This window comes from Vipera berus (assembly GCF_964194415.1).
Source record: "Vipera berus genome assembly, chromosome: 1".
In the NCBI taxonomy this organism is placed as follows: domain Eukaryota; kingdom Metazoa; phylum Chordata; class Lepidosauria; order Squamata; family Viperidae; genus Vipera; species Vipera berus.
Genome location: NC_138202.1, coordinates 33,672,027 through 33,687,400, shown reverse-complemented (window position 1 = coordinate 33,687,400; position 15,374 = coordinate 33,672,027). Strand labels below are relative to the sequence as shown.

Genomic DNA, 15,374 nt, shown 5'->3' with positions numbered 1-15,374 from the left:
ACCGCAGGGCCCTTCCCCCGGGTCTGCCGATCCGGATGCGGTCGGGATGGGAACTGTTCGTGAAACGCAGTCACCAACGCAGGGGCATGAACGGCGGTCGCGTCTTCCCATGTGAAGTCCTCCGGCCCGTACCCTTTCCACTCGATCAGGTACTGGAAGCGACCTTTCAGCCAGCGGGAATCCCTGATGCTGGCGACCTCGTACTCGGGGGTGCTGCCTCCATCACGAGTTCCTGATGGGGGAGGTTCCGCTTGGCGAAGTGGACAGGCCGGTTGTTCGGGGACCAACAAGGACCGATGGAAGACGGGGTGCACGCGCAGGGAACGTGGCAGAGTTAAACGATAGGCGACCGGATTGATGACGGCCTCGACTGGGAACGGTCCAAGGTAACGGTGGTCCAGCTTCCTCGCCGGCCGAGTGGATGGTAGGTTCCTGGTGGACAGCCAGACCCGATCCCCCACCGATAGTGGAGGCGTATCCCTTCTCGACCGATCGGCGAACCTCTTGTAGTCGGCCTTGGCCTTCTCCAGCTGCCGTCGCACCAACCGATGGATCGCCTGTAACTCCGCCATAAATTCGTTCGCTGCCGGCTCCGATGAGTCCACGGGAGAAAGGGGGAAAAACCGGGGGTGATAACCCACGTTGGCCAAGAACGGTGTCATCTGCGTGGAGGTGTGCTGCGAGTTGTTAAAGGCAAACTCGGCTATGGCCAAATAGTCCACCCAATTGTCCTGCTGCAGGTTAACGTAGCAGCGCAGATACTGCTCTAAGATGCCGATGACCTTCTCGGTACCCCCGTCGGTCTGAGGATGATGCGCGGACGAGAGGCAAACCTTAATGTCCAACGCCCGCATCAACTCCTGCCAGAAGCGGGCTGTAAACTGGGCCCCCCTATCGGAGACGACCCTATCGGGAAGGCCGTGCAGCCGGAACACCTGTTGGATGAACATGCGACTAGTAGCGCGAGCTGACGGTAAGCCGCGACAGGGGATGAAGTGCGCCATCTTGGTCAACATGTCCACCACCACAAACACTGTCGTGAAGCCGGAGGATGGGGGTAGATCCGTCAGAAAGTCCATGGACACAGCCCCCCAGGGTCTCTTGGGCGTTGGCAAAGGCTGCAGTAAACCAGGCGGGGCCCCTGTCGCTGACTTGGCCTGCCTGCATGGGACGCAGGAGGTGACATAAGACTGGACATCGTGTCGGACTCGGGGCCACCAGAAGGTACGGGAGACCAGGTTCAGAGTCTTGAACAAGCCAAAATGCCCCGCAGCCGGGTTATCATGACATTGGCTGAGGACGAGTCCCCTGAGTGGCCCTCCTGGAACATAGAGCCGGTCACGATAATACAGGAGTCCATCCGTGACCGACCAAGGTGAATCTGGCCCCACCTCTTCCTTCCGCTGAGCCACCCACGCCTCCTGCTGCTGCGCCTCCCGGATCCGAGCCCGTATATCCACCGGCTCCCGCACCGCAGCAAAAGACTCGACGGGGATCACTGTCCTGGGCGGAAGCTTGTCTTCCGCTCGGGTGTACTCGGGCTTCCTGGACAGAGCATCCGCTCTCTGGTTGTGCCCGCTTGGTATGTACCGCACCCGGAAGTCAAACCTCGCAAAGAAGAGGGACCACCGGATCTGGCGTTGGTTCAAATTCCGAGCGGTCTGCAGGCTTTCCAGATTCTTGTGGTCCGTCCGGACCTCGATTTGATGCCGCGCCCCCTCCAGATGATGCCTCCAAGCCTCAAACGCCGCCTTGATGGCCAGCAGCTCCTTCTCCCAGATGGTATAGTTGCGCTCCGAGGGGTTCAATTTCCGAGAGTGATACGCGCAAGGGAAAAGGGTACCGTTGGGCGTCGCTGCCTGGAGTAACACGGCCCCAATGGCAATGTCGGAGGCGTCCGCCTCCACGACAAACGGCCGTTGCGGGTCAGGATGCTTCAAGATGGGCTCCTTCATGAAGGCGTCCTTCAAAGCTTGGAACGCCTGTTGTTCGGGGGCGTTCCACTGGAACCGAGTCTTCTTCTGCAGGAGCCGGGTAAGGGGTGCTGTCAAGGCAGCAAAGCCAGGAATGAATGTTCGATAGTAGTTGGCAAATCCAAGAAGTCGCTGAACATCCTTCACGCGACGTGGGGGTTGCCAACTCTGCAACGACTCAACTTTACTCGGTTCCATGGCGATGCCCTCAGGAGAAATGCGGTGTCCCAAGAAATCGATGGTCACCTGGTAAAACTGGCACTTCTCCAACTTGGCAAACAGCCGATGTTTCCGGAGGCGCTGCAGGACCTGACGGAGATGCTGATGATGCGCTTCACGCGACGGGGAGTAAATCAGGATGTCGTCCAGGTAAATCACGACAAACTGGTCCAACAGATCTCGAAAGATGTCGTTCATAAAATGCTGAAACACAGCGGGGGCGTTGGTCAGGCCAAACGGCATCACCGTGTACTCGAAATGTCCATAGCGAGTACCAAACGCCGTCTTCCACTCATCACCCGGCCGAACCCTGACGAGGTTGTAAGCTCCACGCAGGTCCAGTTTCGTGAAGATCTTAGCCTCCCGGAGTCGGTCCAAGAGCTCGGGGATGAGGGGCAGCGGGTAGCGGTTACGCACCGTGATGGCGTTGAGTTTCCGGTAGTCACAGCAGAGCCGTAACTCACCCGACTTCTTTTTGACGAAGAGCACGGGCGCAGACACTGGCGAGGACGAGGGCCGGATGAAACCACGAGCCAAATTCTTTGTCAGGAAGTCCCGCAATGCAGCCAACTCGGGCTCCGACATGGAGTACAAACGCCCCACTGGGAGAGGCGCATCAGGGACTAGATCAATGGAACAGTCATAGGGCCTGTGCGGGGGTAATTGGTCCGCCTCTGACTCGCTGAACACATCAGCAAAGTCGGACAGTTCGGGAGGCAAGGAAACCCCTGAGGAGCCCTCCACCTGGCCGGCACAGATATGGCGGGTGTGGTCCACGCACTGCAAACTTGGGAAGGTGACCAAGTTCTGAGACCAATAGATCTGTGGATCATGCGCCCGGAGCCACGCCAGTCCCAAGACCACGGGGAAGTGCAGATCCGAAGTGACGTAAAACTGAATGGCCTCCACATGGGTACTGATGGCCATACACACGGGTTGCGTGGCGGCCGTAATAGGCCCGGACAGGAGCACTCGACCATCGATGGTCTCCACAAGCATGGGCGGATCCACTGGACACTGGGGAACAGCCCATTTGGCCACAAAGGCCGAATCCATAAAGTTAGTGGTAGCCCCAGAGTCAATTAAGGCATGGACCGGAATCCCCTCTGGCTTGCCAGGAAGGATCAGTCGTGCCTCCAGAATCAAATGCCGTGGAGGTTCACAGGCACCGTCGGAACGGCGTCGCTCGGCGTGGTCGTTGTGGGTCGCCCGATCTTGCACACCGTCTAGATCGGGCTCGGGCCGTTTCCCGATAGCAAAGCAGGGGACTTTCTCGGGGCAGGCTTGGTCACTGACGCCCGCTGACGCTTCTTCGGGCAAGAAGCAGCCAAATGTCCAGGGTCCCCACAGTAAAAACACAACCCCTCCGATCGTCGTCTGTCCATTTCCGTCACCGATAGACGGGACCTGGCGGCACCCAGCTCCATTGGCTCCTCCCTCTGGACTGGGGGCTCACGCACAACAGGGGCGGCAGGGGTCTGTGGGGTGGCACGGCGACTCTTTCGCTGCTGCAGCCGGGCATCGATCCGCAGACAAAGATGGATCAGCCCATTCAGGTCTGAGGGAATGTCCACGCGGGCCAGCTCATCCAACATCTCCTCTGACAAGCCATCCTGAAAGGCATCCACGAGCGCAGCCTCATTCCAGGCGGAATCCTGGCTAAGCAGCCGGAAATCGCTGATATAGGCCTGTAGAGGGCGCTGACCCTGCCTCAAAGCTTTCAGGCGTCGGGTGGCAGTCTGCGCCTTAATCGGGTCCTCGTACATGAGGCGCATATGGTCACAAAACCCCCCAAAGTTATCCAACAAAGGGCTAGGCTGTGCCAACAGAGGCGTGCCCCAACGAGCTGCATCTCCCGACAGAAGGCTCAACATGAATCCCACCTTATCTCGGTCAGTGGGGAAATCAGCTGCTCTCACGCTGATAAAAAGCTGGCATTGTCCCAGGAAGGCAGGAAACAGTTCTGGATTACCAGCAAATTTATCCGGCATAGCTATCTGACATTTCCTCCTGGGTGGGGGTGCAGCATGTACCTGAGCTTGCAGTTGTGCCACCTGAGCTGCCAGCAAAGTGAGTTGCTGGGTGAGCTGGGCATTCTCGGCAAGAAGCTGCTCCATCGTGGTAATAAGGGGTGGGTGGCTGAAAGCAAACTGTTCTGAACCAGCCCTCTTCTGGCCTTGTAAAGGCAAACCCCTTTTTAGAAAGAAGAGACTGGAGAGCTTCCAAGGCTAAAAGGCATCCGCCAAGATTTATTACGCAGGTAACAAAACACTAGAGCTTGTCTTCTCAAGCGGAAAAGTTGCTTTCAGCAACCAGCCCCTCCCCAAACACTCCTTTTATAGAGAGCTCAGGGCGTGGTCTCCCTGTGCCTCCTCCCGAGGAGTCCCACATTCTTTCTTTGTTTGTTCCTGCTCGACTGCCTCCTGCGTCGGGCGTCCTTGAACAGGGCCAGCTGTGGGTCATCATCTTCCGCACTATCGGGCTCACGCAGCTGAGAAGAGGGCCCCGGCTGGGAACTCTGCCAAGCCTCCACGCCATCATCAACCGGTTCGTCTCCCACACGGTCCTCCTCCCCCTCATCTGAGTCATCCGACACGTCTGAGCCGGCTGCCGAAACCACAGGCTGGCCCTGAGTCACAACAAGTTCTAGGAGAGTTTTTGTGTAGATTCTTAGTCATCTAGGGCAGCAGTGAGATTAGTGCTGGCCAGTAGAACCCTGGATGATCTAAGAGCCATTTCATGCCCTAGTTTTCCCTCGCCATGTGTGTTCCAGGTAAATTTGAAATATAGTTCGCAAATTTTCCATTTCTTGCCAGCAAAGCATTCTAGTTTGACTCCAGCTGAAGAACACTATATTGGGAAAGGCTGAGTAGTTTCAGGTTGTAACATTCTAGCTTATATCAGCTCAAGCTACAGTGCTTTTCCCACCTGTGAGCCTTTTTCAGTGTTGTACATTAGACACAGAAGAGAAGGCCATTCATTCTGATTGACATTCACAAGAGGAGCTGATGCAGTTCCACACCTCAATCTGAAATCTATATAAAAGGAGTCTAGATTAATAATTAATCCACTCACCCAGGGTCTTTACATTGGCATTTCAACAACAACAACAACAACAACATTGGAAGGGACCTTGGAGGCAAGTTGTTCCACAGATTAACTGTTCTGTCAGGAAATTTCTCCTTAGTTCTAGGATGCTTCTTTCATTGATTAGTTTCCATCCATTTCTTCTTGTCCTGCCCTCAGATGCTTTGGAGAATAGCTTGACTCCCTCTTCTTTGTGGCAACCCCTGAAATATTGGAACTATCATATCACCCCTAGACCTTCTCTTCATTAAACTAGACATACTCAATTCCAGCAACCGTTCTTTATCTGTTTTAGCCTCCAATCCCCTAATCATCTTTGTTGTTCTTTTCTGCACTCTTTCTAGATCTCAACATCTTTTTTACATTGTGGTAGCCAAAACAGGATGCTGTATTCAAAGCGTGGCCTTACCAAGGCATTATAAACCTTCTCCAATACCTTTCTCAAATGGTTATTCAATATGGTTAGATCAAGAGTTGGTTTCTTTAGGAGATGCATAAGCACCTTCTAAAAGGTAAAAGGTATAATCCCTTCCCTCAAAGAAGCATTTCCTATCATTAGTTGCTTAGAGGAGCCTTACAATGAATAGATCCAACTCATATATGCCAGAGCTTGTATTGCCAGGGACCTGTCCATAAGATTAAAAAATATCCAAAGTAATCTTGAAAGATATTACCCCGTCACCCTCAAATCTCATGTCATATCTTCCTTTGCTAATCACTGATAACTTGTCTGTTGGACTCATAACATTTCCTGCAGTATTCCTCCCTCCCTGCCCCCACAACCATCAAAGCGAGACATTCATCCAACAAATATTTGTCACTGACATAGGATTGGACCTCTCGTAACTCTATACCTAAATATTATAAATTATTATAAAGGTTCAGACATTCAACCAAACAATCCCTGTCCCCCTTTGGACCTGGTGTTCTCAAGGTACTTCCACTTGCACTTTCAATGCAGGTTGGACCTTTTTCTGTGCCTCATTCAGAGAGCAGAGTTCTTAAACCTCGCCATAATCTTTGTGTAGTAAAGACAAAGCTTCATAGTTGAAACCTACAAGATAATCAAAAGCAAATCAGTCTTGAATCCCCAGTGACTTTGAGGGTCTGTGATTCTGAAAAGTCTTTTTGAGTCTGAAACATATCCCTGTCTTCAGGACTCTGTGATTAAGGATTAGTCATACAGTAGAAGCTTAATACAGTACTGTATATCTGAGGATCATCAAGACAGGAAGTGCTATTCTCACTTTATTGTTCATCCTGAATATGTGTTGTTCTTTTCTCTACAGCCAATTTAGTTTATCATCATATTCAAGAAAACACAGAGATACTAAACTTAAACCTATGGCATCAGTCAGTTCATCACTCAAAGTCCTAGAAAAATGTGTCAATAAGAGACAGGATTTTCTTAAAGTGTTCTGCTCTGTCAGCATAGCAAAACTTGTTTAACTGCTAACTTTAAATGTGTTAATTGAATAATTAAAGATTTACTAGTGTGATATCGATCATCTATAGCATGGGTGTCAAACTCGATCGCATCACGTGACATATCATGATGTATTGTGACATTTTTTGCCTTTGCGGAACCAGGGTGGGCATGGCCTGTGCATGACGCATCAGGCCCTCGCGCCATCAGTTTGACACCCCTGATCTATAAAAACGTTTTCCTAATTAATTTATCCTAGCAAGTTGACTTCATTCCTTCATTTGACACTTGGTGTATGGGCTTGTGACATTTCCATTCCATTGACATAAGGCATGAAAGGTGAGCAAGATTCTGCTTTCAGTGATTACTATGACATTGTTATGTTACTGGCATTTCATTTTTTAAAAAAACAATAGAGGTTTCTCAGACATGGGCAATTAGTTTTGTTAGAAAAACATAAACAGTCTCCCCTTACTGAACAGGAGAATAAACTATGAAGCTTCTTTATACAGTGAATTAATTGTGCTTAGGTATTGCCTGCTTTGATTTGCAGTAACTTCCAAGTTTTTAGATACATGAGATGAAGGTTGCATCAAATGAAGCCACTAGTCCTCAGAATATTTTTTGAGGATGTCAGTCCCTATTGGTTGGAAACTATGTCCTCTTTCAAAGAGCATTGTAAATAATGATCTATCCAAGGCTAAGGATGTAGTGTGGGAAGCTACACATGCGATATTATAAAGCACCATAGTATGAATTCAGTTGATAGTACAGTATTAGAGACCCAGGAACTGATATAAAATAGTGAAGAGGAGTTCTGATGTTTGTGTGAACAAATTAGAGCAAAGTCTTGGAAACACAAGAAAGGCTGCAACTGTTGTTATTTGCAGCACTGAACTTAATAGAAAAATGAAGTTCTCAAGCCTGCACTCTTGCCCTTATTGGTCTGCATTTGTCTTGTTTAGACTGCCTGACTATTCATAAGTACATGTAGCCCTTAACTTGCAACCATTCAGTTAGCAATTGTTTGAAGTTACAATGGCACTGAAAACAATGAGTAATGACTGGTCCTTGCATTTGGGCCATTGCAGAAACTGCACAATTCAGATACTTGGCAACCAGCATGCATTTATGATGGTTTTGCAGTATCTTGGGGGGTCATGTGATTTCCAGTTTCCCAGCCAGCTTCTGACAAACAAAGTAAATGGAGGAAGCTGGATTCACAACTGCACAATTCATTTAACATCTGGAAAGATTGCTTAACAACTGTGGCAAAAAAGGTTATAAATTTGGATATGACTCACTTAAGGTAACAATTGTCTTGCTTAATTAACAACAGAAATTCTGGTTCCAGTTGTGGTCATAAGTTGATATTAAACTCTGTGTTCCTGGTGCTCCTCTTGGCTCAGAAGTACCATTGAACTTGGGCTGGTATCTGAAGAAGCAGGTGCTGGGGTGGTGAATCCCCCCCCCCAATTCTATACTGGAGATTCTCTGTGGATTCAGAAACTTTCAGAGCTACATTTGGCTTACCCTCTTCCTGTGAGAACAAGCTAGCTGTGAAGTCCAAACAGATTATACAGTATATGGGAGATATAACTGTCCTAGAGCATCACTGCTAAAAACAGTTTTCTTGGTTTGTGTAAACAAGTTGATCAGAAATTACTATAAAACAACCCCTCCCCATCAGTGTAGTGTTTCTGAATTGTGAATTGTTGGAATTCTTTTTGAAATTGTTGTCTACTTTTGCCCTTACTGTATATATATTGCATAAATTAGTCCTTTGACTAATTGAGAGTATACAACATACATATACCATACATATACATGCATTCATGCATTACATATATTAAATAGTTAACTGGGGAATGGCTTTATTTTACTGATCCAGACTATTGTGTGGGTAACTGCAATGAAGAAATCTACTAAGGGTGATCAGTTCCTTGTTTATAGATTTCTTTATATAGGTAATCCTGGGGTTATGACGTTTGTTCAGCAACCATTCAGACTTTGGCAGCACTGAATGAATGGTACTTACATTCTCAGAGTTCTGGCTGTTACAGCATCCTAATGGTCATGTGATCATAATTTCCAACATTCTCTGGTGGCATCCAACAAGCAAACTCAATGGGGAAATTATTACATGAGATCCTTGTTTAATGACCTCTGCCATCCTCAGTTTATGATGGCAACTGGAACTGCTGAAATTGCCACTAAGTGATGCAGTCACGTGACATTGTACCTTACGATGGCATCAGCAATGGAGCAACTACCTTGCTCTCATAACCCATGAACTACCTGTACTCAAGATGTTTGATTTCATTAGTGTTTTACTTGTGTCTGCAGAGTTGTTTGCACATAGGCTTTTCCACTACAGATGGGCATTCTAATGTATGGACATCTGGTGGCAGTTTCATGGTAGTTCTTTCTTTAACCCTGAATGACTATTATGGTTCTGCCACTAGATATTCAAATTTCAAATGGTGCCTTCCTAAATGCAAATAAGATATGAAGGTCTCTGCTTACTTCTCTGTAATAAATGCAGAGCAATGCCTGTGGCATACTATGACAAGGCTCTAACATGTTACCATAGGAGAAGGTTATAAAACATGATCTATGGCAGCAAAGAATTTAAAGTTTTGTGACATCCTGGAGAGTGTTTAATTGCATTTGTGTTTCATTACAACACTGTCTCTTTTTGGCTAAATTTATTTTAACTAATTAGTTTGAAATGTCAGAGTAGTATTTCAGATGCAGAAGTGCACATTATTCATATAGTGGATAACCCTAGTGAAAAATATGTATTGTGGCATCTGATCTGATTAAGCATTTTTAAAAGATTTCATTATTCTAGTAAACATTTCTGAGAAAATACTTGAATGGAACTGTATCTCTCATATGGGTACACACATAGTGGCTTTTTAGATGGATCAAAAGAAGGTATAATAATTATAAATCAGTCTAGCTTGAAATACTATCTGAAGGATAGTGTATAGATGATCCTTAAAAACCCATAATAGGTAGGTATCACAGAAGAGAATGAGGATGAACATTTTTATCCCACTTTTCCTCCAAAGACCTCCAAGCAAGATACTTCAATCTCTTAACCCACTTCTTTTTTCTTTATCCTCTTTTATCTTCTCAATCCACCTTAAGAGATAGGTTGCAGTAAAAAGAGAGGCACTGGTCTAAATCACCCAGTTGTGACCATGCCTGGATTGGGAGGTGCTGTTCGTGGTCACTTACACCTTAGTCACCTCACAGTTGAACTGCTGCATCATTTTGTACATGGGGATACCCTTGAAAAGCATTAGGAAGCTTCATCTGATCCAGAATTCAATAGCATTTGAAGTTTTGGGTACATCACAATATGCTTGTATAATATTGCTGTTATGTGAACTGCTCTGGCTTTTGGTAGGTTTCCAGGATTCCAGGTGTTAAACATTTCTCTTTCCAGGTAGGAGTCCAATCTGTATTGGATTATCCTAAGCATTATTTTGCTAGCATGTGAAATAAAAAATACTGTACAGTAGTTTGCACATTCTGTTAAAGTAATCTTCTTGGTATTTAAATTGTCCTCTTCCACTTTGTCAGCCATTGTGTTGGTCTCCAGATTTGATGGCTAATATGTGTCAAGTTTCCGACGCATGGGCTTTTCAAGTGACTCTGAGGCATTGTTTACCTTAAAAGTCCTTTATTAGCCTAATACACCGGCAAATGCTTGCTCGAAGGAAGCTGGAATCTGAAATCTCCACCCCTTGCACAATATATTAAAACACAATACACAAGTTTAACATATGAAATGGCTACTTCTTCATCTCTTGTCAAGCAATAACATTCGATGTTAGCAGCATTGGCAATATGGTTAGTGCTGATCTGTTGCTTGCCATTTTTATGAAGATATTCCATAAATCTGAGAGTTTGATATAAGTTGGATGACTATATAAATGTTTGGAAATTTAAATGTATGGCTCCTTTCACTTAATGGATTGCACGTGTCACTTATGAGTGGATTGGCTATAAATGTAGAGTTTGTATGGATAAAGATAAGACAGAAAGAATATTCCAGAACATTGTTTCTCAGCCCCAGCAACCTTAAAATATGTGGACGGCAACTCTCAGAATTCCCCAGCCAACATGAGGAAGTTGAACTTCACATATCTTAAAGCTGCCGAAGCTGAAAAACTCTGTTCTCGAACAATGAGTTAAATCACGGGTCAGCAACCCCCGGCTCTGGAGCCGCATGCGGCTCTTTCAGCCTTCTGCGGCTCCCAGTCATCCTCCACCATTTGCAGAGAGAGAGAGAGACAGAGAGAGGCAGTTGCGCTTCCCTTCTCTCTCTCTCTCTCTCTCTCTCTCTCTTTCTCTTTCTCTCTCTCTCTGTGTAAAAGAGAGTGGCCTCACGCTGTTCTCCGAGAAGCTGACAAGCTTATTGGGTGGGGCTCCTGCCTTTGCTGCATCTCCACAGAAAGCAGGCAGCAGCAAAAAGCAGCAGCAGCAGCAGGAGAACCAGCCCAATAAGAATGTGTGTCAGCTTGTCTGAGAACAGCGTGAAACCAGCTTGCCAGGTGAGCAGAAGATCGGAGAGAGAGGGGGGAAGAGGGAGGGAGGGAGGGAGAGAGAGAGAGAGAGAGAGAGAACTCATGCACAGCAGCCTCTATTTCTTTTTAATTAAACTCTTCAATCAAGCTCCTCCCCTTGCGTTCGCACGTCTGCGCGTGTGTGTTTTGCGGCTCCCAGTGTTTTTTTTCCTCTGGGAAAAGGGTCCAAGTGGCTCTTTGAATGTTTAAGGTTGCCGACCCCTGAGTTAAATAAAAGTATTCTGTGTGCTTTTGTTTGTGTGTATGTGAGTGTGAGCATGTATACACTTTTTGTCTGCATTTTTGCCTCATACTTAAAAAAGAAACTAGGTTTTTTTGGGGGGGGGGCTTGGCTTTTTGGCTGCTCATGTGACCATTATATGCTACCAATGTGACTGTTGAAATGAAAAATATTCATCAGGGTACAGTCCAAGCCGGGAATAAACAAAATGGAGACTGCTTTAGAAAGAAGGTTGTAGTTTATTGAAGAGCAGAGCCAGACAGTAAGGTGGCTCTGGGAAAGCTGACCACATGTTGCTGGGAGTGGTGGGTTTTTATACCTTCTGGGACTCTTGAGGTTGTTTCCTGTTCCTGTTTGAGGCTTTGTATTTCCTGTGTCATATAATTTGACATGAGTCTGAGTGTGCCCTTTTGGTATTGGAGGGTTAATCCTATTATGTTCCCAAAGGTCATGTCTTTTAGAGTTTGGGTGGGGTATGTAGATTTTAGAGGTCTTCTTAATCTCATAGTTTCTAGCTTCCTGGCCCCAACCTTACTGAATGGATTATTACATCTACATTCCTAAAAGCTGCTTTCTGCTGAATTTTCTGGCTTAGGGGGAGGGATAAGTTTCTGCCTTTTAAAGATCTTCTCCATTATTCCTTTGGAGAAATATATTCTACCTTTTTAATATTTCCAAAATATTTCTTTCTCTGGATTCTTCCCACATGACTTTTGGTAAGTTCCTCTTAAAACAGAAGATGTTTGAAGAGATGTGAGACTGAGAAATAATTCCTGACAGTTGTAACTCAGGCAGATAAACAATTCTACCAGGCACCAATAATTCTGAAAAACAAAACCATTCTGCTTATGGTTTTCTGTGTTTTCATGCTTGTCAGATGGTTTAACAGAACATTACCTGTAACAGAGGTTTTCTGCATTATTCGTGTTATGTTTCTCTGGTTCATGCTTTGAATCTTGCCTAGTGTTGCACATGACTTCTTTTTATTACTTATTATGGGCTGTACAGAATACAGGAAATATGAATAAAATAGCTTGTCAGATAGACATGAAGGGTTTGCAAACATATGACAGCACAATAGGCTTAGATCAGCCTTCTGCAATTAGGCACTCTCCCAGAAATGTTGGAGGGCAGCTCCCATCAGACCTGGATCAGAATGGCTACAGATGATGAGAATTATAGCTCAACATATCTGGAGAGCACCAGGTTCAGAAAGCCTGGATCAAACAATCTGTTCAATTGATGTAATCCAAAGCATGGCAGCTTCCAAATTTTGCAGACGACAATTTGTAAATTGTCTTGTAACTGTCCTTCTGTTCCATTTGCAATTTTTGATTCTCCAGTAATATCTCCTCCAGGATCTGTTGCCATCATTTGTCAGTGGCCAGAGCTATACAGGGATTTTAAGTTTCACCCTAAGTAATTCCCCTTCTCTTGTCTCTTACTTAGAACTGGAAATACTATTATCTCACTGTCTTTTAGAAATAGGACACTTCCACACACCCTGATTCCTGTTTCTGACTCCCTCAGTAACCAAGTTCAAAGTCAACTTGTTGTCTTTGCTAATCCCATACACTTTTTAAGTCACTCTCCTCTAGCTGACTAATAAGATGTAAAATATATAGTCTATTAATTTTTTTAAGTAGCAGCTTGCTGTGATGATGAAAGGATAACTTGCTATCAATTTTGGAACCTGGTGCTTTTCTCAGTAGTTGTAGCATGGTTGCATGGTGTTGCAGTGTCTGGAGTGATTGTGTGTGTGTGTGGGGGAAGTGTTCTAAATAATAACTGCATACAGGTTCCAAAAACATAGTTGAAGACAGCGTGTGGCCAGGAAGATTGTCCTGGAAGAATAAAAATCTCCTCACCTACCACTTAGGTGAGGACAGAAAATGAATTACTGGTAACTCCAGACTATAAGAGATTCAGGGAAAGAAACACCTCTAGCAGTAAAGTGGCCTGCCCATGGAAGGGAAAAGAGCATTTTTGTCAATTCTCATCCTACTTCCTTTGCCTAGGTTTCAAGGCATAGAGGAATACTTGCAATGATTTGCAGAAGTAAAAATCCAGATAATCGCAGATATGTTTTAAAGTAAAATCAGCAGTCTAGGGTGAATTTCTGTCAAGTCCCTTTCTTTTTGAGGTCCTGTAAACAGAATATTGTATCTGCCACAGCTCAGAACAGGATGTAATGAACGTTTTCACCAATAGGAAAAGAGGTCCATAAATTTGATAGAACATTCAACACAGCAGATGGAATGATTACAGTCTTTATGTCTAATACTTGCTTTTTCTCTCATCCACGCAGTCATAAATAAATAATTTTGGGCTCACCATTGTTGAGACAGATATAAATCAGCTCAACTGCTGAACATAGATGATAGTAGGAAAACAGAGGTATGGAACTTAGTTTGAAGCAGTGCAACAACATGGTATGGATCTTTCAAAGCCTCAAAGGGATCTTTTGATTTTCATCAAGATATCTTAATTGTTTTCTTTTCATTAAAGTGTTTTTGTCTCTTCATTTGGATATTTTTTAAAATATCTATGTTTGCTATGTTTCCTAACAGTTGCAGTTGCTATTTGATGCCACTGTCCCCATTCATTAGTTCTATTTTCTAGCATTCTACCTTCACCCCCATTCTATTGGCCTAACAAAGCTTGTAAGTACATTGGTTGGAACTGCCTCATATCTGTCCCAGGATATATCCCAAATATCATGATGTAAGATAAGTATTCCTTACTACTATTACCACAATTAATTTATTCACTTAACTAGTACTTTATTATGTAAAAGTTCAGTCCAATTTTTCCCCAATCTACACCTTCCAGAAGTATTGAAATTGGAGATCTCAGAATTCTGTGGTAATAGTAATAAGTGATACAAGTAGGCATAAAATAAATTTTGTCTTTATCAATGATTAATTCAGAAAGCCTTTTATTTATCTTAAATCATGAAGTTAATTTGAATGTATTTATTTAATAGAATTAATACCATTTTTGTGTAACTGCTCTTGTGTGATACTTAAATATTCAATATCATCTTAAACAAGTGACAACTATTGCATGTAAAATGGCTCCCTTCAGTCCTACCTAGAGGGGCAAATTATGAGGTATGCTGGGAACTGCAATTCTGTAATAGGCTTCTTAGTCTGGCTATAGTTTCTCATAGTGATGTTTTTAATTATGCCCTCTGTAGCATTTGGACTTCCTTCTAGTTTTATATTATTCGAAAACCAGACTAATAAATGCTTCATCTTAATAAATATTTTAAATTACTCTGTTTTAAAGTTAAATTAATTTAATTTTTCATAGGAGGCAACAACAGGAGAGTGTGGAAAAGAAGGTTCTAATTTTCAAGTTACCTCAGGACAAAACAACTGTGACCAGATGGGGACTGGCGGTTCCCAGAGTTTGGTTGCTCCTGCTGGCGTCTCCACAGGTACTTCAGCAGCAGCTTCTTTCTTCATAAGGTAATACTGCTGCATTGAATATTAAATGGCGGGAAACAAAATGTTCTTAAACTTCCTTCCTTTCAGTGACTGCTCAGGTAATTGAATGCAGTGAGGCTGTTTGGATAATCTAATTATTATACATGGCAGCACAAGTCTGAAACCCCTAGTGAGGGGGGAAAGTAGCTACAGGAAATTGTGGGGAGAAACTGATGGCAAAATTAACTTCCTCTTTCCACCCACTGTGCATCTGCTGGAAATCCTGCCTTTTTAGCCCTGCTTTGCCAAAAAAAGAAAACCTGCCTGTGTTATAAAAGTGCATAATTCTGTTGCCAGCATTGGTTTCCCCCCCCCACCGCATCTTATTTGTAGAGTTTACAAATGGTCTTGGGAAAT

At 44.8% G+C, this 15,374-nt stretch overlaps 1 protein-coding gene across 1 annotated transcript in view; it reads left to right on the top strand.

Moving 5' to 3' along the window:
* The window catches only part of KIF26A (kinesin family member 26A), a gene marked incomplete at both ends in the record, with an annotated part of 188,759 nt that overhangs the window by 105,660 nt on the left and 67,725 nt on the right, over positions 1–15,374 (top strand). The window contains one exon of the mRNA XM_081322506.1: positions 14,842–14,999. Coding sequence (XP_081178632.1) covers positions 14,842–14,999 — 158 coding nt within the window. The remainder of the gene's footprint in view (positions 1–14,841; positions 15,000–15,374) is intronic.